Source organism: Zygotorulaspora mrakii, chromosome 2, assembly GCF_013402915.1.
Source record: "Zygotorulaspora mrakii chromosome 2, complete sequence".
NCBI lineage: Eukaryota > Fungi > Ascomycota > Saccharomycetes > Saccharomycetales > Saccharomycetaceae > Zygotorulaspora > Zygotorulaspora mrakii.
In genome coordinates this window covers 314,777-339,562 of record NC_050720.1, presented here as the reverse complement: position 1 = coordinate 339,562, position 24,786 = coordinate 314,777, and the positions used below count along the sequence as shown (strand labels likewise).

The 24,786-nt window shown below is 39.8% G+C and overlaps 12 protein-coding genes across 12 annotated transcripts; 7 read left to right on the top strand and 5 right to left on the bottom strand.

Annotated features, from left to right (window-relative positions):
- Window positions 1–526: 526 nt before the first annotated feature.
- On the top strand, window positions 527–2,641 carry SKY1 (serine/threonine protein kinase SKY1; the record flags this gene model as incomplete). The annotated part of the gene is made up of 1 exon (XM_037286978.1): window positions 527–2,641. One exon carries the CDS (start codon window positions 527–529, stop codon window positions 2,639–2,641), a length of 2,115 nt encoding a protein of 704 aa, XP_037142873.1.
- Window positions 2,642–4,406: 1,765 nt separating this feature from the next.
- Window positions 4,407–5,519, bottom strand: SCJ1 (Scj1p; the record flags this gene model as incomplete). Its single annotated transcript, XM_037286977.1, has 1 exon — window positions 4,407–5,519. The coding sequence occupies one exon, from the start codon at window positions 5,517–5,519 to the stop codon at window positions 4,407–4,409; it is 1,113 nt and encodes a 370-aa protein (XP_037142872.1).
- A 376-nt stretch (window positions 5,520–5,895) lies between these two features.
- Window positions 5,896–6,366, bottom strand: CAF20 (Caf20p; the record flags this gene model as incomplete). Its single annotated transcript, XM_037286976.1, has 1 exon — window positions 5,896–6,366. The coding sequence occupies one exon, from the start codon at window positions 6,364–6,366 to the stop codon at window positions 5,896–5,898; it is 471 nt and encodes a 156-aa protein (XP_037142871.1).
- Window positions 6,367–6,882: 516 nt separating this feature from the next.
- CEF1 (Cef1p) lies at window positions 6,883–8,625 on the bottom strand (the record flags this gene model as incomplete). Its single annotated transcript, XM_037286975.1, has 1 exon — window positions 6,883–8,625. The coding sequence occupies one exon, from the start codon at window positions 8,623–8,625 to the stop codon at window positions 6,883–6,885; it is 1,743 nt and encodes a 580-aa protein (XP_037142870.1).
- Window positions 8,626–8,921: 296 nt separating this feature from the next.
- EFR3 (Efr3p) lies at window positions 8,922–11,171 on the top strand (the record flags this gene model as incomplete). Its single annotated transcript, XM_037286974.1, has 1 exon — window positions 8,922–11,171. The coding sequence occupies one exon, from the start codon at window positions 8,922–8,924 to the stop codon at window positions 11,169–11,171; it is 2,250 nt and encodes a 749-aa protein (XP_037142869.1).
- A 236-nt stretch (window positions 11,172–11,407) lies between these two features.
- On the top strand, window positions 11,408–13,375 carry RIM20 (Rim20p; the record flags this gene model as incomplete). The annotated part of the gene is made up of 1 exon (XM_037286973.1): window positions 11,408–13,375. The coding sequence occupies one exon, from the start codon at window positions 11,408–11,410 to the stop codon at window positions 13,373–13,375; it is 1,968 nt and encodes a 655-aa protein (XP_037142868.1).
- A 14-nt stretch (window positions 13,376–13,389) lies between these two features.
- Window positions 13,390–14,760, bottom strand: MOD5 (tRNA dimethylallyltransferase; the record flags this gene model as incomplete). The annotated part of the gene is made up of 1 exon (XM_037286972.1): window positions 13,390–14,760. One exon carries the CDS (start codon window positions 14,758–14,760, stop codon window positions 13,390–13,392), a length of 1,371 nt encoding a protein of 456 aa, XP_037142867.1.
- A 1,419-nt stretch (window positions 14,761–16,179) lies between these two features.
- Window positions 16,180–17,280, top strand: ARO4 (3-deoxy-7-phosphoheptulonate synthase ARO4; the record flags this gene model as incomplete). The annotated part of the gene is made up of 1 exon (XM_037286971.1): window positions 16,180–17,280. The coding sequence occupies one exon, from the start codon at window positions 16,180–16,182 to the stop codon at window positions 17,278–17,280; it is 1,101 nt and encodes a 366-aa protein (XP_037142866.1).
- Window positions 17,281–17,694: 414 nt separating this feature from the next.
- HIS7 (imidazoleglycerol-phosphate synthase) lies at window positions 17,695–19,362 on the top strand (the record flags this gene model as incomplete). Its single annotated transcript, XM_037286970.1, has 1 exon — window positions 17,695–19,362. The coding sequence occupies one exon, from the start codon at window positions 17,695–17,697 to the stop codon at window positions 19,360–19,362; it is 1,668 nt and encodes a 555-aa protein (XP_037142865.1).
- Window positions 19,363–19,620: 258 nt separating this feature from the next.
- On the bottom strand, window positions 19,621–21,069 carry SRM1 (Ran guanyl-nucleotide exchange factor; the record flags this gene model as incomplete). Its single annotated transcript, XM_037286969.1, has 1 exon — window positions 19,621–21,069. The coding sequence occupies one exon, from the start codon at window positions 21,067–21,069 to the stop codon at window positions 19,621–19,623; it is 1,449 nt and encodes a 482-aa protein (XP_037142864.1).
- A 436-nt stretch (window positions 21,070–21,505) lies between these two features.
- HG535_0B01730 (uncharacterized protein) lies at window positions 21,506–22,264 on the top strand (the record flags this gene model as incomplete). The annotated part of the gene is made up of 1 exon (XM_037286968.1): window positions 21,506–22,264. The coding sequence occupies one exon, from the start codon at window positions 21,506–21,508 to the stop codon at window positions 22,262–22,264; it is 759 nt and encodes a 252-aa protein (XP_037142863.1).
- A 284-nt stretch (window positions 22,265–22,548) lies between these two features.
- On the top strand, window positions 22,549–24,003 carry ENP1 (snoRNA-binding rRNA-processing protein ENP1; the record flags this gene model as incomplete). Its single annotated transcript, XM_037286967.1, has 1 exon — window positions 22,549–24,003. The coding sequence occupies one exon, from the start codon at window positions 22,549–22,551 to the stop codon at window positions 24,001–24,003; it is 1,455 nt and encodes a 484-aa protein (XP_037142862.1).
- Between the last annotated feature and the right edge of the window lie 783 nt (window positions 24,004–24,786).

The following is a 24,786-nucleotide window of genomic DNA, read 5'->3' as shown; positions in this document are numbered from 1 at the left end:
TAGTTTCGGTGTTGCACGCCAATCGCATGCAAACAGGAACAGGACGGTACAGCTGGCCTCCCTACATGCACGAATATATATGAGCAATACCACTGTGTCAGGCGGGCTGCCGCAAGCCTGTATGCGAAAGTGACAGTTAATACATCTATAATTTGTGACGCTGGGCACTCGATGCTGACCGAGACGTTTACCCGACCAAGTCGAAAAGCCGCATTTTGCGCTCTCTTTCGGAAATAGGCACTTGAGTTTTGGATTTTCAGGTTCGATTTTTACATAACGGATGGCGCACCCCGGCAAAGATCATTCTGGGAGTTTAAACAAGAGAAAAGTAAACTTCTGGTTGATTTACATCGGCGAGTGGAATTGAACAAGTGTGTGCTGAGTGGTTTTCATTAGGGAGAAGAATACTAAGCTGCGCATTCCATCTTTGGGTCGCAATCACAATTCCTGGTGACTTAAAGTTTTTTGTTTTCTTCCAGTAGCGTATCGCCCCCTCACCCCCATCATCCTGGAGCAGCCTTTCGTGATGGGCTCTTCTATAAACTATCCAGGGTTTGGGAGCAAGTCGCACCAGTACAATGATAACGGCGCCGAGCAGTTCGAGCATGATGAGGCATGGAAGCACAACGGGAGCGCACCGACCGGTTCAAACGACTCGAAACTGTACAAGAAAAATTACGTGAACAAGGCCAGTAGTGCCGGCGGCAATAATGGCGGCAACGGTAGTGGTACAGGTACTGCGACCTCGAATCTGTCGCTCGCGCTCAAAAATTCCAACTTAAAATCTGCACCGGAGCCGCAAAATCACAGCGAGCAACCTATGGGGGCAGGTGCGGCGTCAATTCCAGAGCCAGCCGCTGTTGCGATGCCCTTGGAGCTGCTGCAGCAGGGCCAGAACATTGTGGCAGACGAAGACTGTCTTGAGGACGATTATTCGTCGTGTGATGAGAAAAACGAAGAGTCGCTCAAGGACTATAAACCAGGCGGCTACCATCCGGCTTTCAAAGGAGAAAAATATAAAAACGGCAGGTATATGTTGGTACGGAAACTGGGATGGGGTCATTTTTCGACAGTGTGGCTTGCTAAAGACCTACAGAATTCTAAGAACACACATGTTGCAGTCAAAGTTGTCAGAAGTGATAAAGTTTATACAGAAGCAGCATTGGATGAAATCAAGCTATTAAGAAGAATGCGTTCCAACACGGAACAAGATCATTTGGGGTCCAGTCATACCCTTTGTCTATTGGATAATTTCGTTCACTCAGGGCCCAATGGCGAGCATATAGTGATGGTTTTCGAAGTGCTGGGTGAGAATTTATTGGCATTGATAAAAAAATACGAGCATAGAGGAATTCCGATGATTTATGTCAAACAGATATCAAAACAACTGTTGTTGGGATTAGATTATATGCATAGGCGATGCGGTATAATCCATACAGATATCAAGCCAGAAAATGTTTTAATGGAAATAGGTGATGTTGAAAGTATAGTTGAAATGGTCGAAGCAATGGATAAAGAAAAAAAAGACTGGAGAAGGCTTCAAAGACAAGCATCTGCAGAGTTGACACAATCTCCGTCTCCATATGGTTCTCAGCAACAGGTTTCCAACTTAGCATCCTCAACATCTACCGAATCACCACCAATTAAAAGAATCCCAAGTAGAAGGCCAAGAAGACATACAGTTATTACGGAGTCTCAACCACTACCATCTCCTTTAAGTTCTACGAATTTCCATGAGATGAAGTATCAGTTCTTGGGTTATAATAATAGTTCTGGCACGCTAACCTCATCAAATTTTCAAAATATGTTGCATTCCAAAAGTAATGTGGCTATTCAAAACCCATTAATGAATAATCCTTTTACAATCTCACCGGCAAATGATACAACCAATAACCCAAATGCATTTAAAGATACCCAAATAAATGAAGAACAATTAGCCACATCATTTTCATCCTTTGATATATCACAATCCGATGAAGTAAATCCAGTTGAAGTAGGAATTTCCCCGAATGATTCATCTGCAATTAATGATAATAACATTATCCAAATTAAAATCGCTGATTTAGGCAATGCATGCTGGTATGATGAACATTATACAAGCTCAATTCAAACCAGAGAATATAGAGCCCCTGAAGTTTTGATGGGTGCCCCATGGGGTTGCTGTGCTGATATTTGGTCTACAGCATGTTTAATATTCGAGCTGATCACCGGCGATTTATTGTTTGAACCTAATGGCGGACATTCATATTCAAAGGATGATGATCATATAGCTCAAATACTTGAATTACTAGGCGAGATGCCTAGCTATCTTTTACAGGAAGGGAAGTACGCAAGAAAGTTTTTTAATTCAAGGGGCCAATTGAGAAACATTTCAAAGTTAAAACACTGGCCATTAAAGAGTGTTCTGACCGAAAAATATCATTATTCTCCAGAAGAATCACAAGATATTGCAGATTTTTTATTGCCCATGTTGAACCTCGATCCAAGGAAGAGAGCTGATGCAGGAGGCCTGGTAAACCATCCGTGGCTCAGGGATACTTTGGGAATGGAAAATATAAGTTTACCGGATAGGAAATTATACGAGAGTGGCTCAGATATACCTGGCTGGTACCAAGAAGTTACCGGACATCCAAGGCATTGATTGATTGAGAAAAAGAAAAATCAACAAACTGAATTCTATATGCGCAACAGAAGACATGCCATTTGTTTTATATCCACAATTAAGTGGAATGTATTACCTTCAATGTAATTAATTATCTTATCGGTTGAGTCCAACAAGACCTAACCTTTAAACGAATCGAGAAGATTTTATGTATATTCTGTCTCTTCATATGTTTTCAACACGCATGATATAGCTAGACGGTTTCTCTTTTGGGAAACCGCGACAGATGGGAAAAAGCGATGCCCATCGTATAATAAGTGGTTTGCAATAAACGATATAGTGGAATGCATGAAACAGAGACGTAGTGCCACGCGTAATCAAGTTGCTATGAGCAAGAAGGTCTTGTTTTTTTGCATATCTACGAAAAAACCTCGCATTGAAGGATGCTAGTGGTAACCTGATTACTAGCAGAATCAAGTTGATTGGGCTAGATTCTTGAAGGGATACACGAAAGACTGCAGTGGAGCTCCAGGATCCTGTTTCTCGAAAGGTATATAAAGGACATGCACTTTCACCAAAAAATATGCTCTCTATCTTCTATTCCTGCCTCGATACTCTTAAGGACGCAAATTCAAATAATTAAGCGATAAAAACACAGACCACTGATAAAAATGATTCCAACCATCAAAGCAGCTGCCAACACTAGAAACCTTAGTATCTTAGCGACGACCTACTTCGCTGCCTCTACCGCCCTCGCATATTGGTCTGGTTTGGAATTTAATAAGTCTCACAGTTTGATGAGAGCTAGAGACTCTAAGAGGTAATTGAATACAAGTAACAAGGGCAGCAGGCATGAAATTGTTACAGCTTTAGGATAGTTTTATAGAGGTTTTTTAAAATAAAAAATGGCATGTTCACTTTTATTTCGGCTTTGTTTCTGCATTAGTGCATTTCGCCAGAGCGCATCTTGGTTTAAATTGCTGTCCTTCTTTGCTTATTGCCTAGCAACAGGCACAACGGAGGCTTCCAATACGACTTCAAGAAACAAAGGAATTCTATACACGCATTTCACAGTTATGAAACCTGAAGAACAGCCATACTTGCTACTTATTCAAGATTGAGATGTGCTCCTATAGCGAACCAAAAAATAGTTCATCGAGTTAACGATGTCAAGTACAATTTGGATTATTGCCTCATTTCTGAGACACTAGGAGACAAATGAATTCTTCTGCTTTCGGCCATTTGTGCTTGGTATGACATATGGATGCAAAATGTCTTAGCTTGGTAATCCGAAAGGGTCAGTTTGTAAGTGCTTCTCTAAAAGGAACATGATTTTAAAATTTTGTAGGTTTGACGCGATCTACGCTTTTATATGGCAAAAATCAAAATTTTTCTTCGTGCAAAAAATTTTACACGTTCAGTATGACAACTCTGAGATGGTTTGGTATAAAAAGCTGAACATTCATCGAGCACATTAATGATTTTCAATGAGTTACTTTCGAAAGAAAGCAGGAACGATTGATCGAATACCATGTGTTCCTGTTGGCGTCACTTTACTTGAGTCTGAAATGGGTAGAGTTTCGATGCCGGATGGGGTCAATCGTTCTTATTAATGCATGGTAGATTGAAATTTATTTGGAAAGATGTATCTCCAGCTGTTGATAAGAGGAAAAAGCTTTTTTCTTTTACCTCGCCATCAAAATCTGATACAGTTGGTCATTATTCTTACCACAGTGTCTTATTCTCTTTGTTTTTTGTTTTTGTTTTTCATCTATTTCCTTCCTCTATAAATGCTATAAAATTCTTATAACTCATCTCTCATCGCTTGATATCCTCCACTTGCCAGTTTGTGAGGCATGATGACTTTATACTCGATGAAAAGGTCACCGAAACCCTTGCCTCTTTTGGGCATGCCGAACCCAGCCACGCGTTCGATTTCACCATCAGACACGATTGTATTTGAGGGCCTTGACAGTTTTACTTCCTTTGTTTCGTCGAGAAACTCTATGTGTCTTTCCCAATTTCCAGACAGCGCTTCTCTCGCACTCAGCACTTCGGTTCTGAATAAGTGGTCTCCGCGTCTTCTGTAGCCCATGTTATTCTTACTATTTTCATTGAATTCAATGAAAATATCACCTGCATCAAAGTCGGCGCCCTTGTCAGACTCCCCATGTTTGACCTCTGAATAATGTCTTGGAGCTCCTGCTGGAACCTCAACATGAAATGACTTCGATTTCTTCACAACTTTTGCACCCTGGCAGACTTTACAGGGGGTCTTTACGATAGATCCTCTACCGCCACATCTTCCACAAACCTGTTGAATTTGCTGTGTAATTATACCCATTCTTATCAGTTGTATTACGACTCCGCGACCTTGACAGTCAGGACACTGAGTCACTTTGCCATCTTCAGAACCTGTGCCATCACAATGGTCACAAACGTCATTCAGCATCAAACTAAAATCTAAGGTTGATCCTGTGTAGTATTCCTTTAATGACAATTCTTCCTGAACTCTCAAATTATGACCACGAGGTTTCTGTCTTTGGCCAAATCCGCCACCGGGCCCGCCTCTGTTGAACATTTGTTCAAAGATGTCAAACGGATCGTGGAATCCACCTTGTCCCCCCTGCCCTGGACCTCCATTCTTCAACGCCTCGGCGCCATATTGATCAAATATTTTCCTCTTCTCTGGATCGCTTAGTACTTCGTAAGCTTCACCTATTTCAATAAATTTGTGGTGTGCATCTTCATTTCCTGGATTTTTATCGGGATGGAACTGTTTGGATAGTTGTCTATATGATGATTTGATCTCTTTATCTGATGCATCTTTGTTAAGACCAAGTATTGCATAATAATCCTGTGCCAATGCAAACTGCAGGACTAAAAAAGATAGTAAGAGCGAGTGTGGAAATTTCATAATACACTAAGCTTAGTTCGACTTTCTTATACAGTCAGACGTCGTGTTAACCCTATGGCCTGGCCAAACGTTGTTCTCTATGAGTTTTAATTCGAACAGCATGTCAAAATCGCTTCTACTTTGATGCGGTGCCAATTGACGGAACAACAAAAAGCACGGAAAACAAAATCAGTTCGTTTTATCTTAACGATTAACAAATTTAAAACTATCTTTTAAGTTGACACACTTTGAAGCTCGAGTTAAATTACATATGAAAATATACAAAAAGCATTAAGAAGCTGAAGATGAACATTTCAAACAATATCAAAGAATCATCTCAAAAAGAAAACAAAAAAAAAACGTGTTCTACTAGTTTGTAACTTTATAGCTTTTGATTTTATTCTTCCTCGCCCTCATCACTCTCCAATGCAGCAAAGGCATTGAAACTCAATGTTGGTTTATCAGTAACTAAATCTGTTGTGTCTGCTGGCCTTGAAGAGGAAATGTTTTTGTTATTTGGCTTGATTTTCAGAGTCTCTTGTGCAATAGGTGTGGATACAGTCTCCTTGAATATCTCTTCTTCCTCCTCATCACCGCTACCTTTCTTCTTACCCTCAAATGTGCACCAGCCGTCGGAATCTGTGGTCACCTTTGGTTTTGTGTGCTTGATCTTTGGCTTGCCATGGTGATGAGAAGACCTTCTACGGTTGAAATGACCCACATGATGTGCCGCAAACTCTTCTTCCCTCAAGGCTTGCACTTGTGAAACTTTTTCAATAATAGCTCTGAACTCTTCTGCAGGAAAATTTGCAGTCAAGGTTTCGCTTGGTTTTAGTTGCAATAGTTCCTCGATAGTATATCTGGCCATGGTTACTATTTAATCAATTCTCGCTATTGTAATGTACCCTCGATGAGATTTTTTCACACTTCAATTCTCTGATGTCCAGATGTCACAAATTTTATCATTTCATTGAAAAGGCTTTTTGCCCAAAAGGTGAAAAAAAAACAATTACCCGCCTAGGAGAAAAGTTTGTATGACTTTAGCATCAGCTTATTAGTCTAAATTATATATTAATACTAATATTTTGAGTTCCCTTCCTTTCCTTTTAGTAGTTTGCTAGACATCAGAACTCTATTACTTAAAGATAGAAATCTTGGTTCCTTCAAAAGCATTTCGTGAAACTGGCGCCAGGTGTCGCTGAAACTGACATAAAAAGCAGGTCTGGAAAAGCTGAGGTACGCATGTACCTTCTTTCTTGCATGACTCAAGAGAATCAAAGTATTTCAGGACTGTGCGTACTTTTTCGGCCAGTCGCCGTAATACTATCGCGAATTTAATTATCAAAAGATCGTTGATTATCCGAATGCGATACTTTTTATGCTGCTACTCTGTTGACGTTGTTGCGTCGTGCTTGATGCGTTTCCTTCTTTGTAGTATTCCTTCAGATTCATTCAAATACATCTTATAGTAAACGTAATGTTTGAGTTGGAGAGACCGCAAAGTAGGCAACTGTTGGCCGCAGACCTGCCGCGATATTGCGTCATTGCGGACTATAAGGGGGTCTAGATAGGCCAATTCCTCCTGCAGATTCTTTATTGTGGTCATTTTTTTCCTTATCGATTCCGAAAGTTGTACTTGGGAGGGTAGCTCTTCCGCGATCGACACAGTGCGAGCAGTCAGTGGTTTTGATTTTTCAATCTCCATTTCAACTGCTTCTAAATAAGGCTCAATGTCATGACTTTGAATATACGGCTCATTAAGCATCGAACAGGCAATCAGTTCATTATAGGTTTGATCGAAAGAATTCTTTGGATTTTCTCTTAAAGGAGGCAAATCATCTTTCTGAGTATTCAAGCATTGTAATTTTAATGCAATTTCCTTTGGTGTTGAGATTTCTCCACTTAAATGCAGGTCTTCTTTGTTACTTTCTTCTTCCCTAAACTCATCATGATTCCTGCTTTCTTCGTCTTCTTCATCGTCTAGAGCAATTTCAAAATCGTTCTTGGGTTTTGGGAGCTCTGCAAAAAGATTCCTAATGGATTTCGTACTTTTGACGATGTGGTTGATGCTAATATTTTGTTCTTCCTTCTTTATTTTTTCTGGTACTAACAATTTTGTCTCTGTATTCTCTTTGAAAACTGCACCAGTCAAAGTATTCTCCAGCAATTTCATCCTCTTCGTTTCAAATTTTTCTTCAACAGCAGGTCTTTTTGTTCCTGGCATCGGGAGAGAAAGAACCGGTTTCTTATAGTCATTGGTCAAAACAGATCCATCTCTTGCCTGAACTGTAGATACAGTTTGCGTTCTATCTGATCGAGCCTGTTTTTCCTTCTTATGACTTTTTGGCAAATTCGATTTGTCCTTTAGGCCTTTTCGTTCGACATTGGACTCAAAATTTTTGAATTCCCTAGTTAATCGCACGTCTTCTTCGGAGGTATCATAGATACCTGAAGGTGGCGCTTGCTCATACACAACGTCGACATTATAATCCAATTCCGTCGAATATTTCTTTTTCCCCGGCCTAATACCTGTTTTGACCCCAGCCTGTTTCAATTCTCTTCTTTTTTGCAGCTGTGCGATCCTTTTGGACTCCTCAAGCATCCGCTCTCTAATCTTCCTAGTTGCTTTCTTACCTTGAGTATTCAATAAACGAGCTCTAGCTTCTGCAAGCATTTCTCTCTCATCATCAGCTAATTCAACATCATCGGGTTTCGCTACCAAAGTCTCTGACTTCGGGTTAAGATCTCCCACTTTGAAATCGATCGAAGAACCAAGTCTAAGGTCGGAGCTGTCATCATTATCGCCCTCTAAGAGTCTGTTGTAACGGTCGATGCATGCCTGCGCCGTGCGGCCCATAGCATCTGCGATAGATCTCCATTGGTTCGGTAATTTCCTAGCTAAGTCCAGCAGCTTCGTGTCCTCATCCTTAGTGAATGGGGTGAAGTTTAATTTGGGATTCAAATACTCGTTCCATCTGATTTCACACTGTCTAGCGGACTTTTTTTGTAGTAAAGATGCGATCTTGCTCCATTGATGCGTACCATATTTTTGTATAGCAGCTTTTACAATCTGATCTTCCAAGTTAGTCCATATACCACCTTTAACATATACTGGTACTGGAGCCATTTCTGCTTAATCATATGGTATAATGAGAATTCCGTTACTAAACACAAGGCGCCTGCTGCTTTTATGTATCCTGTCGAGTATTATTATTTATATATTGGAAAATTGTAAATTAATGCGAAGGGATCCATCCCCGCCAAAGATTGATCAGCAAAAAGATAAGTAAAACAACTTCTACAACCCATTTGAACAAAAAAACACATTTTTTGGTTTCCGTGAATACCATTCGGAGCTTATTAACAATTTTGCACCTGTAGGCTACTTTTTCGGGGTACTGGATTGAACTTTGCTTGGGGTCGATGCAATTGTTCGCTCCTAAACACCAAAAGTTGGTCAATCAATGCTACCCATCAGGTAGGACTACAGACAAAAAGCCCAAATCCTCAGAGACATCATATTTGCTTTATTATGTCAATTCGAGACGTAGCAAACTAGAGAAAGTCAGCACCTATTTGGTGAAGAGAACGGTTGCCGACCTGAACCGGCGCAGGGTTGGAAATGTTTCCGTAACGTTAGAACTGATGGCCCAGATAATAACAAACTGTAAGGAAAATTTGAATGTATTTGTAAAAGATTTCCTGTCAATTATGCAACGAATAGTATCAAACAACAACTTTAATAATGATGTTACCGTTGTCGAATTGGTTGAGAAAACATACTGTAATATATGTCAAAATGTTGATGGTGCTCTCTTCAGCGGTGATTCAGAATTCGTCAAGATGTATCAAGCATTTGTTACCATCTATTTTAAAGTTGTCAACGACTCTTTGCATAATGATGATCTTGTGCTGAAAGGCTGCATTGACATATCACAAACAAAAAATATAGCAAGTAGTCCCCAGATCAAGCATTTGATTCCAGAGTCCGTTCACTGTGTGTTAGTTAAATTTGTGGAAAGAAATCCAAGATATAAGTTACCTCATTTGGATCCTAGCGGTGATCAGAATTTAGGAAAAAGGCTGAGTAGAACTCAAACCCGTACTTTAGGTTTAGATGATATTCAAGACACCGAAGCCGATTTATCTGTGAGGGCTCTTAAATCTTATTTTGGAACAACTGAAACGGACAAACTCTCTGCTTCAATTCGTTCTTTGTCGGACTTTATTCAGACTACGCCAAATAAGGACTTGCTGGAGTTCATATGTAACGGAATTCCTGTTCAACTGAGGTATATTGTCGTGTTGCTACTGATTCGCCAATTGAATATAAAGACATCTAAACATATCATAATATTGAAGTTAGTTTCATCTTTACTTGTATCCGATGTGAGTATTGTTGGATTGAGCATTCTCGATATGATGAGAAAAATCTTAAAATTTCAAATGGAGAATATTAGTCAATTCGACATAGTTGAGCAATGCTCTTTAACGCTTGCGGACTTGAATAACAAAATCTATTACAGGGGACAAACATCAGATATGTTATATGAACTCATAGTCAAGTTAAAGAGCACAAAAAATACAAATGAAATCTCGGTATTGAATGGAGATGTAAAGCAATTGCTTAAACAGATTGTAAGTCCGTGTCTAAGTTTGGAACTCTTCTTAGACTTGGCTCCCTTCGCTGCCGAAAACGAAATTGTGTCACTTTTTGATGCTGTGGAAGATCAAACATCTGGTGGCTGGCTATTTTCGAGACTTTTCGAGCTCATTCGAAAACTCAAATCATCTGATCATCAGAGAAGTTTAATGCACAAAGTATTTGAAAAGTATAAAAATTTGGCTTTGTTATCTGGCCTTAAATATTTCACAGAAAGCGTAGCAGAGTCAGAACCAGCGTACTATATATATCATATTGAGGCCGCAAGATATTTGGATATTGATGATTACAGATCACAGACAGAGTATAAACGTGAGACAAACTCGATTTTCACGAAAGAGGACTTGGTGAATTTTTACTCTGACGTCGGCTCCAACAAGTACAGCAAGAAGGGCATGCAAATTCTGCTTTCACAGAATATGCAAATGTCAAATTCTGATTTGCTTTCAGATACAAATGGCCGGTCGACAATTGTAGGGTCACTGGAAGGTGTCACACAAGATTCATCGAGCGAAGCAATTCGATCTCAGAATCAAGAGATGAATGGAAACAAGAAATCAAATGGCACTGCTCTGCATGATTATAAAATGGACAATAGTATTTCTTTAGGCCCAAATAATAAGTCATGGGGTACCTATAGGTTTCAGACACCGAAGGTCGCAGATCTTAAAAGAGCTATGAGCAGAAAAGGACAGCAAAATGTGAAAAGAGAAAGTTCCTTGCGCGGGGGCTCTCAATCCGTAAAATCAAGAGTTACAAACATAACTTTCCTGCTAAGTGAATTAAAAAGTCTTGATGACGAGACAAGCCATATCCATGATCCGGATGAGGATGAAATTGTGGGCATGGACAAGCCTGACCTTGTTAAGTCGCATGCCCTGAAGCCTTCTATCAGCGTTAGTGGTAGCAACAGAAAGTCATTTGTTAAGCCGACCGAGAGAAGTCAAGATGAGTTCACTGATGCTGTTGAAGAAGTTCCCACAACAGGAACGAGAGGTAGGCTATTCTGAAAAGCTTTTGAGATATATTGAGCATTCTGTTAAATACTTAAAAGTTCGATTGTAAAAAAATTTAAATAGAACAATAGACTTTCATGTAAATTCTGTTTCATAGAAATTTCATTATTAGTATAGGCTGGAGCATTTGTATTTGCATAGTTCCGCGCGTCTCAACAACATCAAAATACTCTATACTTCGAATATGAACCCTTTAAAAGTAATACGGCGTACAAAGTTCAAGAGACAAGATGACCGAGTTACTATGCATACCATTCAAGCGAAGTTTAAATATCGACCTTAGAAATGAATTATCTAAAGTTATAGACTCAATGTCCTACCAGACATCATCTTTCTTTACGTCAGACTTGGACGAAATATCCCTAGTGAGAGAGAAAATGTGCGATCTAGAGGTTTCAAATTCCAGATTAGAAAATCTAAAGCAGTATTGGTTTTACTTATTATGTTTGCAAATTAAGTTCCCAGACTATCAAATAGAGTTCACTTGGTTTCAGACTTTGTCACCGAAGTCATATGCTTGTTCTCAGTACTCGTTGATTTTCGAGAGTCTTAATGTACTTTATAATATCGGGTCTATGTATTCTATATTGGCCCTGGATGCTAATGATGGTTCTGTGAGTTCACTGAAAAAACTTTGCCTATTTTTTCAGTACAGTGCTGGGTGTTTTGAGTATATACTTGATCATCTTAACGACTCCAAGGAACCAGTTTTCGACAAAAGTACCGGCTTGGCCTTAGTAAGCATCATGCTAGGTCAAGCGCAAGAGTGTTTTTGGTTCAAAGCTCTAAAGGACTCGCATAAAGATTCAATCTTAGCCCGATTGGCACAGCAAGTCGTAGTCTACTACAGTCAGGCGATAATATATTCCCGGAAGAGTGAGCTTATAAGAAGTCATTGGATTTCACATTTGGAATCGAAAAAACATTATTTCGAAGCAGTAGTCGATTACAGGAGGGGGATATCATTGGGCGAAAAAAGTGAATACGGTGCAATGGTAAAGTCATTGTCAGCCGCCATCGAGCGTCTGAGCAAGAGTGAAATGCCCTCGAAACCAGAATTCATGAAGAAAGTAACTGCCGCGCTCAAGAATGCGCAAAGAGAAAACGATTTCATATATTTACAGCCTGTACCGTCAAGCTTAGAAGAGGTGAAACCGGCACCAATGGTAAAGTCGATACCTATATCTGATTTCTTGCGAACGACGGTTCGACCAGAAGATTCTTTATTCAAAGATTTATTGCCAATAAGCTTAATGGAATCATGCACTGGGTTCAATGAAAGACAGGAGGAATACGTCAAGCAGCATATTTGTCAACCTTTACAAGCGCTGAACAAACTACTCAATAAGAATATCCCAAAGTTCGAAATCTCGCAAGAAACCAAACCTGCAAGTGAACAGGAAATGGAACATATCACACACGTAATTAAAGATCAAAAAAAGAAGAACGGTCAAGTAAATGATTTACTTAATCAAGTTCAAAGCATACTGAGGGAAGAATATCAAACTGACGAGGAATTGCGGAAAAGATTTGGCACATTAAATTGGGTTTTAGAGGAGTCCTCACTGGCCAATAAACCTTTCTATGAAAAGTTGACAAAACTAAATGAGTATCTTGAGCAAGGGAAAACTGTAGACAATGAAACTGCTTCCTTATTCGAAACGATCGATAGGAAACTTATCACAGCACCAATAAAGCTGCCCGAGAGTAATAATCCAGTTATTAAAGAAGCATTCTCGATAATGAGAGCCAGGGAACAATACATCCAGGACGTTGAGGCGAGATCTGCTGAACATAGAATACTCCCCAAAATTGTTTCTGAATATAAGAAAACTGGGGAAGCTAATTTTGAACCGCTTTTCAGATCGCACATCAAGTTTTTCGACCAGGACATTAAACATGTTGCACACCAAAAAATTCAAAATGACATAATATCAGCCAAGCTAACAAAACAGACTGCCGAAACGACCACACAGCGGCTGGAACCATACAATCTATATATAGAAGATTTGAAGTATTCTCGGAACCTTTTACAAGATGTAAAGAGCAGTATTGAAAGTGGTAGCCAGTTCTATGAAAACCTTTTAAAATCAACAAAATCATTATTAATTGAAGTTCAGGAATTTGAAAATACTAGAAGAGACCAAAAGCGAAAGCTCGAAGAGAAGTTGATTGTTTCAAATCAAAAGCCTGTATAAGTTTCCTGTGGATATTAATCACATATTACATGTTTCTCCCTTTGATCAGCTTTCCACTTTTCAAACTGGAGCTTTCGCAACCCTTTTGTCAAATTAGACTTGTGCCGTTTACTTCTCAAATGTATGTTCCAATTTTTTTCTCCGATAATGATTAGGTTTTTGCCTTTCTGATCCAGGCAAATAGAGCACGAGAACTGCTTCCAGTCATCGGGTTTGCGAACAGGAATATCTCGACTGACTAACAGCGTTTTCAGTCTCTCTGGTGCAAAATCATATGTCATTTCACGATCATGGATGAACTCTTCGGTGATTTTTTTGGCTCTGTCTGCTACGAGAAGGTTCCATTGAGTCAAATCAGAAGCGTCTAACATATATATATTACCCTTAACATCTGGTACCAGCATCTTCTTTATCCATTTAACCTGCTTTTTAGCATATTGTCTAGTTCTTATCTTCATCCGCTCGGTACATTGTTCCAACGTTATATTTTGTTCCTTCTCTAGCCAGGGCAAAAACTCCTTAAACCCGATCACTTGCCAAACACCGTTTTCACATTGCGTAAGACTGTATTTATTATCCTTATAGAATCTGTAAAGCTCTTCAATCTCTTCTAGTCCTCCACTTCCCAACATGTTGTCCACTCTTTCATCAAGTCGCGATTCTAACGGCTGGTAGTCACTATGGAGCCACAGAAATAAAGTGTCATATCTTAGCTGGGTAGATTGTTTAGAGTATAGTTCACTCGGCCTTTTACCTGTTTCGTAATATATCTCCAGCATCCTTTGAACTCGTCTTGTATCGTTTGGATGAAATTTGCTGGCGATAACGGGATCATGATCCTTCAATGTCTTATAAACCATCTCTGGGTTATTCGAAAAGAGTATATTCTTTTGCTCATCTGTTAGCGCCCGCTTCTCCGAAGTCATGTGTTTGTTAAGCAATACTTGCAGGTAATAATGCGTACCGCCCACAATAATTGGTGTTTTCCCTCTGCTATGAATGTCATCTATTGCTGCAAAACACTCCTTCTCAAACCTGTGCAAGTAGTATTCTTCAGTCCAGTCTACATGATTCATAACATGATGGGAAATTCGGTTTCTCTCCTCCAAGGGATGCTTATTGGTAATAATCGGTATTTTCTTGTAAACCTGCATCGAGTCAGAATTTATCACTTCGCCATTGAAACGGCTCGCTAACTCAATAGACAACTGTGATTTACCAACACCAGTTGTCCCTGCAATCACAATAACTTTATTCCCGGATGTCATGAATAGTCTGTTTAACAGCTTTCTGAGCATTGTCCAGGAATTTATTTTGATTAAGCCTTCTCTATAATTCCAGTTTTTTTTTGATTTTTCAAGCTTCGAAAATAGAAAACTGGTCATCGGATAGCAGGGCGAGAATAAAATGTGACACAATTGGGATAGCTGGCTCAGGACATTTCCAGTTTTGTTTCTCTGGGTAGATTTATACACACTTTTTCTAGTTTGAAAACTATTTTGGAAACTGTTTTCTTGTTGCGTCAATCGCGCAAAACTATTTAATAGTAACCAGTGAGGCGATCAGACAGCTGCTCAAAATATCATTTGTTCGTTCTTCTCATGCAACAGCTTAACGTAGGCACAGATAGTCTAGCAAATGATAAGTTATGCCAGCACTTATCGCTCGCAAAGCCATTACACGCTCTTCGACACCAGGCAATTACTAATCTGCCATTAAAGCTTATTTCACGACGTAATATCTAAGTCTCGTGAAAAAGGTTGAATCCTTCGTAGGCACATCTATATGACCTCAACCAGCTCCTGTCTCCCCAAAACCCTTGCTTGAGCAGCCTCCTGAATCAAAGATACAGAGTAAGGCGTGAAATTCCATATTTGCACACTCGACCTAAAGTACATGCTACTTAGCACAGTCAGCTCCGAGCTCTCATTGCAGTGTCGAAGCTTCCCTTGGCCATTCGCCGTCCATGTTTTTTGTTCTTTATTTATCATGGAAGCGTTGCTATGGCAACATATCATCTTCTCTTTTCAGAAGCGCAAGCTACACAACAACAAGTCAAGTGAGGAGGAAGCAAGACACTAACTACAGCTCCATGATCTATCAAAAATACTTGCATGACAGCAACATGAATGCCTGCATAGAGATTGTCTTGCAAGGGTACGTAACGTCTTAAATGTGTGCCCTGCACCCTGCAAAGATCTACTTATTCGCAGCGAAAGCTCTACCAGAATTATACCTCGAGTGATGCTGGTTTGAGTCGTCTTTATGGTCAAGCTCTTATCCCCTGACTCCTGGTCCAGGTCGCATACAGACACTAAGCTATAGATGACCCCTCAAAGGGCTCCTGGCGTTCGTTGGCTGACGTTGAATTCATAGAAAATTTCCTCCGCCCCACACGCCATGGGCTCTGCATATTGATGGAAGTAATGTTTCTCGAAGGCATTGAAAAAAAAAAAGTAAATCAGTATTAACGAAGGAAGAAACATGAAAATTTTTCATATTTGAAATGGAAATGTGCCTTGTTCGTCTGAAAGTCAGTCCACGAGCTCCTGAAGCTGTATCTGTGAGTCAGCTCTGGTTTCTGTTCTTGTTTTGTTGTGATGATCAAGTGCATGTTGCGCCGGGAGATTTATATAATTCGGTAACAACCTTGCACGTATACTGTTTTTTCCGCTTTTTTTAATTACAGGAATAGTAGTGGACTTGAATAATTAATCATTATATTAAATCACAGGTAGCAGCATAAATCAGCTTGACACAAGTAAGGTTTAGTACTATATCAAGAAAACAAAAAGTGCAAAACAATGTCAGAATCACCAATGTTTCCAGCCTCTGATTCTTCAGAATCAAACGAGGACGTAAGAATTCTTGGTTACGATCCATTAGTTTCCCCTGCCCTATTACAAGTCCAGGTTCCAGCCACACAACAAAGTTTAGCAACCGCTAAGAGAGGGAGAAAAGAGTCTATTGAGATTTTGACAGGCAGAGATGACAGGTTGTTGGTTATTGTTGGACCATGCTCAATTCATGATTTAGATGCAGCAGCAGAATATGCGCAAAGATTGAAAAAATTATCAGATGAGTTGAAAGGTGACCTATGTATTATAATGAGAGCCTACTTAGAAAAGCCAAGAACGACCGTCGGCTGGAAGGGTCTAATCAATGATCCAGAGTTGAACAACAGTTTCAACATTAACAAAGGTTTACAATTTGCTAGACAATTATTTGTTACTTTAACCGATATCGGAGTACCAATCGGTTCTGAAATGCTGGATACTATCTCTCCTCAATTCCTGGCTGATTTGCTATCATTTGGTGCTATTGGTGCAAGAACTACCGAATCTCAACTTCATAGAGAATTAGCTTCCGGATTATCATTCCCAGTTGGTTTTAAAAACGGTACTGATGGTACTTTGGATGTTGCTATTGATGCAGTTCAAGCCGCTTCTCATCCACATCATTTCATGGGTGTCACCAAACATGGTGTCGCTGCCATTACAACTACCAGGGGTAATGAAAACTGTTTCATTATCCTGAGAGGTGGTAAGAAGGGTACTAATTATGACGCTCAGTCCGTTGCAGAAGCCAAGAAACAGTTAGCTCCAGGCTCCAACGGTTTAATGATTGACTATTCTCACGGTAACTCGAACAAAGATTTCAGAAATCAACCAAAAGTTAACGATGTTGTTGCCGAACAGATTGCTAACGGTGAGAACTCCATTATAGGTGTTATGATTGAGTCGAATATCAACGAAGGTAAGCAAAATATTCCACCAGAGGGAAAATCAGGATTGAAATATGGTGTTTCCATCACTGACGGTTGTATAAGTTGGGAAACCACTGAAGGAGTTTTAAGAAAGTTGGCTGCTGCCGTCAGAGAAAGAAGAAATCTTAACAAAAAATAAAATGACTATTTTAATGACACTCACATGCCTCGTTGAATGCCGTGAGTAAAAGTAATATCAGTTTCGTTCAACTATCTTTTCGCCCAATTTTTATAACTGCAACCAAAGAAACAAGTGGTTGCAAGATATATAAATCATTTACATAAAGAGAAACTACAAAAAGTATAATGCCTATCTCTTACGTTGAAGGATCGATAGCTGGTCTCATCGTTCTGCTTGAGGTTCATAACCGCTGTTATATTGAAATTTTTTCAAAACACCCATTCACCGCATTTATACTTCAGAGATATGGGTGACTCAGATATTGTGAGTATATACAAAGTTCATTCGAGATATAACTTGAAGCATGCTAAACTTAATCTCGAACGCATGTGGATATCGCAGGCTAGTAAACTAAGTTGAAGATAGATTAAGATGACTGTAGTTCACATCATTGACGTTGAAAGTGGGAACCTTCAGTCCCTAACAAATGCCATTGAGTATCTTGGATATGATGTTCACTTAGTGAAAAGTGCAGACGATCCTGATCTAGCTAACGCATCTTTGTTGATTCTTCCAGGGGTGGGTAATTTTGGGCACTTTGTCGATAATCTATACTCTCGTGGATTTGAGAAGCCGATCATGGACTATGTTAAAGGAGGAAAACCAATTATGGGTATCTGTGTTGGTTTGCAGGCATTATTTTCAGCTTCCTCTGAGAGTCCGACGAGTAAAGGTTTGGAGATAGTTGATATGAAACTCTCCAGGTTTGATGAATCCACTAAATCGGTCCCTGAAATTGGCTGGAACACATGTACCATCGACGGTGAACAGTCATTATTTGGAATTGACCCATTCAAAAGGTTTTATTTTGTTCATTCATATGCGGCTATATTGACGCCAGAGACTGAAAAGAAATTACATGAAGGGGGCTGGAAAATCGCTAAAGCGCGGTACGGTGATGAAGAATTCGTTGCTGCTGTTTGTAGAGGCAATGTCTTCGCAACACAGTTTCATCCCGAAAAATCGAGTAAAGCGGGTCTAGATGTGCTTGACAATTTCTTGAAACAAAGGCATCCCGTAACTCATTATACGGATGAGGAGAAGTCCTTAGCAGAAAATGATTATTCAAATAATGGTTTGACGAGAAGAATCATCGCTTGTCTTGATGTCCGTACCAACGATCAGGGTGACTTAGTCGTTACGAAAGGTGATCAGTACGATGTTCGCGAGAAGACAAGTGGCAATGATGTGAGAAACTTGGGTAAACCGGTAGAAATGGCTCAAAAATACTATGAGCAGGGTGCAGATGAAGTGACTTTCTTGAACATAACATCTTTCAGGGATTGCCCACTTAAAGATACGCCTATGCTCGAAGTTTTGAAAAGAGCTGCACAAACTATTTTTGTTCCTCTTACAGTCGGCGGTGGTATTAAAGATATTGTGGATTTAGACGGGACGAAGATACCTGCTCACGAAGTTGCAAATCTTTACTTCAGATCTGGGGCTGACAAAGTTTCTATAGGTACTGATGCCGTGTATGCTGCTGAAAATTATTACTCTAACGGTTGCACCGGAGATGGAACTTCGCCCATTGAGACTATATCGAAGGCCTACGGTGCGCAAGCAGTCGTGGTATCAGTAGATCCAAAGAAAGTATACGTTAATAGCCCAAACGAAACAAAAAACAAGACATTCCAATCAAGATTTCCTGATAATGAGGGGAGGACATGGTGTTGGTACCAGTGTACTATCAAAGGCGGGAGAGAGTCTAGAGACTTAGGTGTTTGGGAACTCACAAAAGCATCGGAGGCTCTAGGTGCAGGTGAAATTTTATTAAATTGCATTGATAAAGATGGTTCTAACTCGGGATATGATCTTGAGCTTATTGAGCATGTAAAAAATGCAGTTAAAGTACCGGTAATCGCGTCAAGTGGTGCCGGTAATCCTGGACATTTCAAAGAAGCATTCGAGATGACCCGTGCAGATGCTTGTTTGGGTGCCGGTATGTTTCATAGAGGTGAATACACCGTTAATGATGTGAAAAGACATTTATTGCAGCACGGTTTCAAAGTCAGACTCGACCAAACACAAAATAATTAGATGTTTTGCACTTTTTCCAGCTTTGTATATTCAAAATTTTATAAAGACGTTGCTCAATTAACGTTTGAGTTATCTACTTATATAGAAAGTCAGTTAATGAAGGTTTTTTTCTCTTCAAAAAAATACAAGATTTATGCTATGGACTCTTCCATTTATTAGCCTATGAACATTTTAGTGAAATGTCATTTAAAATACATGTAACTTTTGATTATTTATCTATATTTAAAAAATATGGTTTGCTCTTCACAGAGCACAAGTTTAATCATCCATTTCATCTGCCCTCTTTTCAGCGTCTTGTTCAGACAATTTAATCCCCCCTGAAACAGAAAATTGGCCACCGCAACCGGCCATAATAATGTTGTGATCCTGAGTAGCAGTATTCTTGATTCTTGTCGGAACTTCGGTGTCTTCACCAGAAGGCCCTAAACCGACAGCGTAAGTTTCACCGAATCCCCACGAATAAGCAATTCCATTTTGTGCCACAGCAACACTGTGATGAGATCCAGCGGATATACTTTTAAATTTTGGAACATTTTTTAATTTTGTTGGAATTGGAACTGCACGAATTTTATCATGAACATCCGTATAACTATACTCTGGAAGGTCACTCTTTGCAATACCAATTTCAAACATATCTATTCTACCGAAACTGTACAAATCACCATTTTGAGATAGAACTAGAGAATGATGTTCACCAGCAGAGACCATTTTTACAGTGCAATCCTCAGGAAGGATGACTTGTTTTGGTTTTGTGACCAGAGCACCATCCTCTATTTCTTCAGATGTCCCGCATTGACCAAACTGATTCAAACCCCAACTGACCAATTTATTATCTCTGGTCAAGGCAAAATTATGATTTTCACCAGCAGCAATGTACTTGATATTTTTCAAACCAAAAGGTCTTGGATCCAAAGTCTTTAAACGGAAACGTTCCATTATTTTCCTACCCAACTGATGTTGTTGTCCATTGCCCCAGGCAAACACATATCCCTCTTCATCCAAAAATAGGATATGATCTTTCCCAGGCGCCAATTGAACAATCTGAAACTTGGAGAAGGCAGGAACTTTCCATGGTGTACGTTGAATCTTAATTTCTTCTCGATAAAACCCTAAGATGCCCTCATTGCAACGGAATGTCCCCCATGCGTATGTTTCGCCATTACTGAACAACACACAGCTCATGTTATCAGTTGCCGCTAGTTGGACGACCTTATGACCTTTTGCAAGTGGAGGCAGTGATTCCCTTGGAATTTTCGTAGGTGTCGATTCGCACGCATTCAAATCACCGTCCTCGTCATCATTAGAATCGTCTGCATCCATATCTTTCAATTTCTCAACAGCACCAGAAGTGTCCCTGCCAAGAGCTCCAACATCATTACAGCCCCAAGACCATATGTTATCTTCTGAATCAACAGCAATGGTATGCATCCCACCAACGGCAAACGAAACTATCTTCGAAGAATCATGGGGCAAGTATGGGTTTAATCTAGGCCTCTTGACTTCTTTGTTCTTGGCCAATGGACCCAATCCCAATTCACACATAGATCCAGTACCCCAGCAGAAGATATCCAAGGGTTGCACTGACATGTACAAATGCTTATAGTCATCCTGAGTGTTTATTATATGCGAAGCATGAGCTTTCGAGACTCTCTTGCCATTGACATGGTTCCCATTTTCAAGACCCGCGCTTGCAGCTCTTTTAACCATTTTCCGAGGTGTTCGTGAGATGAAGCAAAATTATTTAGGCTCGATTCTTCTATTTTCAACTGCAGCTTATACTCGATCTCTTCTCACTTTGATCTCTTCTCTGTAGGCACTCAACTGCCAAAAAGTCTTCTTGTTTTGGTGCTCCAAGAAGAGCATGTGAATATCGCGTGATTTCCGAGATGCAGAGAAAGTGACTGACGTTCTTTGATGGTGGCGCCACAAAAACCTGTGAGAACATAGAATTACTAGCTGTAGGTACTGCAGTATTATTGAAATTTATTCTCTTCTTGTGTGGTATGAACATTTTGTTCTGATTTCAGTATCAGAGGCGTCATTGATTTCTTCTCTCCAAAGAAGATTGCTTTGGAGTTAATCAGTTTGGTCCCATTGCATAAAATCAAACTTTATATAGTTACCATTAATATTTCCAAGTACAATGTGGCTATGGCGCTTCCTTTTGAGGGCTTTTGCAGGCTGTCTGCTTTTAAAGGTGTGCCTCTGTTCGAAAACCGATTCTGCCAGTGGCCCCGTGCTGGGCTCACTAGGTGGAACACTAGATGAATCGCTGGAAGAATCCTTTAGTTGTCTTCGGCTAGATTATAGTGATTTTGATGATGAAGCGGACTTCAGGAATGATGTCCTGACCGAGATCAGGAACCAGTTTGATTCTGCAAAGGCAAAATACGCAGGAGACGATAATCTGATGGCTACCTTTGGCATGCTGCTGAATGTAAAGCTACGTCAGCTACATCTCGAAAGCAACAGCATGGAAAAAATCTCTCAAGACTTAATACGAATTTCTAGGGGCTTGACTCTTTTGTTGGAAGCGGATAAAAATACGACTGAATTCTGCACTATTCCGGTGACATTGCCGGTTACGGTTCCTGCTAATATGAGCTCAGAGTCTGAGCTCGTTTCATTGGCATCACAAGAAATGGAAAGGATGAATATTGATCAAACGGTGTCAGCTTTCCGCAAAACTTTTGACCCTGACAAGAAGAGGATTTTGAGAACCGGTTCATTTGTGTTCCTGATGTTTAGCACCACTGCAGATGTTTGTGTTTTGACAGGATGGGGTCCCTGTATTGTTCTCTACGTTGTGGGGTCTGGAGGGCTCTTGGTATGGTTTGCACAAATACTGAGAGAAACGTTCGGTTCCCAAACTATACAATTTCTTCAGACAATAGACAACTAGCTCAAATATTTGTATTGAGTGCATGCACAACGCGCCCACCATTCTTGGCCCATGATGTTTGAAGTTGTTTGATCTTGTTTTGTTTTCCGCAGTCCTTTCTGGACTTGAATCAGATTTACTGTCGTTTTTTGAAGTGGATGCGATCCGCGGCGTTCTGTAAGCATTGAAAAATTTTTATAGCTTAAAAAAAATCGATGAGATGAGAGACCAACCTCAATATAGTCAGAGTATTTTAAATAATAAACGCTGTAGCTATTACTTTAATTGAAATACTGCCAGCAAGCATGGGTAAAGTGGCCAATGCAAGATCAAGGAAACAAAGGCATGACCCTCTTTTGAAGGATCTCGACTCCGTACAAGGTACTTTGAGAAAGGCCCATGGCAAAACAACTTCAAAGAGGGAGGATGATGCTGATGAGCATGAAGAGTTTATAGATTCCAATACATCTAGAAAAATTTTGCAGCTGGCGAAGCAGCAGCAGGATGAAATTGCTGTTGAAGAGGATAAACAGCTACAAGAAGCTAAAAATAATTCTGCTAGATTCAAGTCCATGCAATATCATGATGGCTCTGGTGAAGAGGAAGAGGAAGATGAAGATGAGGATGGAAACTCAGGGAACATTTCTGATTTTGACGAGTATCATGGAGAGGGAGTAGAAAATGAAGAGGAAGAAATCGTAGAAATAGATGAAGAAGATAATGCGATGTTTGAACAATATTTCAAGGGCTCGGGCGACTATAATGCCTCGAGTGGTAGTTACAATCTTGCAGATAAAATCATGGCTTCTATCAAAGAGAAGGAAATGGAACATGATGATGAAATAAACGAATCAGCAGGTAATGTGCCGCAGCAGCCGGAGGAAGACCTTCGTGAAAAGGCAATGAGAGGAGAGGGTGTTGCTTTGCCTGAAAAGGTTATTAGAGCTTACACCACAATCGGTACCATCTTATCGACATGGACACACGGTAAGCTACCCAAACTTTTCAAAGTTATTCCTTCTTTGAGGAACTGGCAAGATGTGCTCTACGTGACTTTCCCGGAACAATGGTCCCCTCATGTGGTCTATGAAGCAACAAAGCTCTTCGTTTCTAATATGTCGGCCAAAGAATCTCAGAAATTTGTTACTTTAATTTTGTACGAGAGATTCCGTGAAGAAATTGAGAGAAGTCAAGATCATTCTTTAAATTACCATGTCTACCGTGCATTGAAAAAATCCCTTTATAAGCCAAGTGCATTTTTCAAAGGTTTCCTGTTTCCTTTAGCCGAGTCGGGTTGCAATGTTCGTGAAGCTACCATCGCAGGAAGTATCCTCGCAAAAGTATCAATTCCCGTCCTACATTCGTCTGCTGCATTAAGTTATTTACTGAGGTTACCATTTTCACCCTCCACGGCTGTGTTTATCAGAGTTCTCTTGGACAAAAAGTATGCATTGCCCTACCAGACTGTTGACGAATGTGTCTACTATTTTATGAGATTTAGAGTTCTCGAAGATGGTAGTAACTATGAGGATGCCACAAGGACACTGCCTGTCGTATGGCATAAGGCATTTTTAACATTTGCACAGCGTTACAAAAACGATATCACGCAAGATCAAAGAGACTTCCTGTTGGAAACTGTACGCCAAAAAGGGCACAAAGACATTGGTCCTGAAATCAGGCGGGAGCTATTAGCTGGTGCAAGTAGAGAATTCGTCGATCCAAGTGTTGAAAATAATGACTTGATGATTGATATAAAATAAATTAAGGCAGGCATTCTTTCAATTTTAAATGTCTATATAATCTTTGTATATTATAAATAGTGCAATAGACTACAACATCGGTGAAGAAGCTTTCAAAACTTAAGTTGATAGTTAACATCGAAAACTTATGTTCTTCGTTAACAGTTGATGTTCCAAATTTATACTATTTTTTAGTTAGGTCCGTAGTCATTTTTTTTTAATTAACTGCACTGATTATTATCAAAGATAAACAAAATATTAAAAAGAGGCGTGAAAAGTCTGTTCTGACCAATAAACTAAACTACAATGACGATCGTCAACATAAAATTATGCCAGTGCTTGATTCATTGAGATTAGATGGAAAGCTCATTGCTTAAACATAATACTAAACTACTATCCTAAGCATGGAAGTCTTAAAAGAAATGCGGCTATGTCTTCCGGAGTCGCGACGATCCTGCAGGTTTCCTTATGGTCGCTACTGATAATTCCTGCATAGAGGTGGTGCATTTGTCGTCCAAAGAAGCTTTCTACGGTAGCAAAGCTTAAATGACAGCGATATTTGGATCAATTATTCGCTCGGAAAAGGATGCACGAATGACATTTCTTAGCATTTGTGGTGAATTTCCCACGGAAGATATTCAAGATCATTATATAACTTTAGTCATCATTCTAAAAAGGAAAGCAGCAATACGATCGAACATAGCGAGATTCTTTTTGAAAGTAAAAAGAGCCCTCTCTATTAATGGGCCAAGAGACAATAACAGACAGGCTTTTCATCTTGACATTCTCAATCAGCGATTGTAT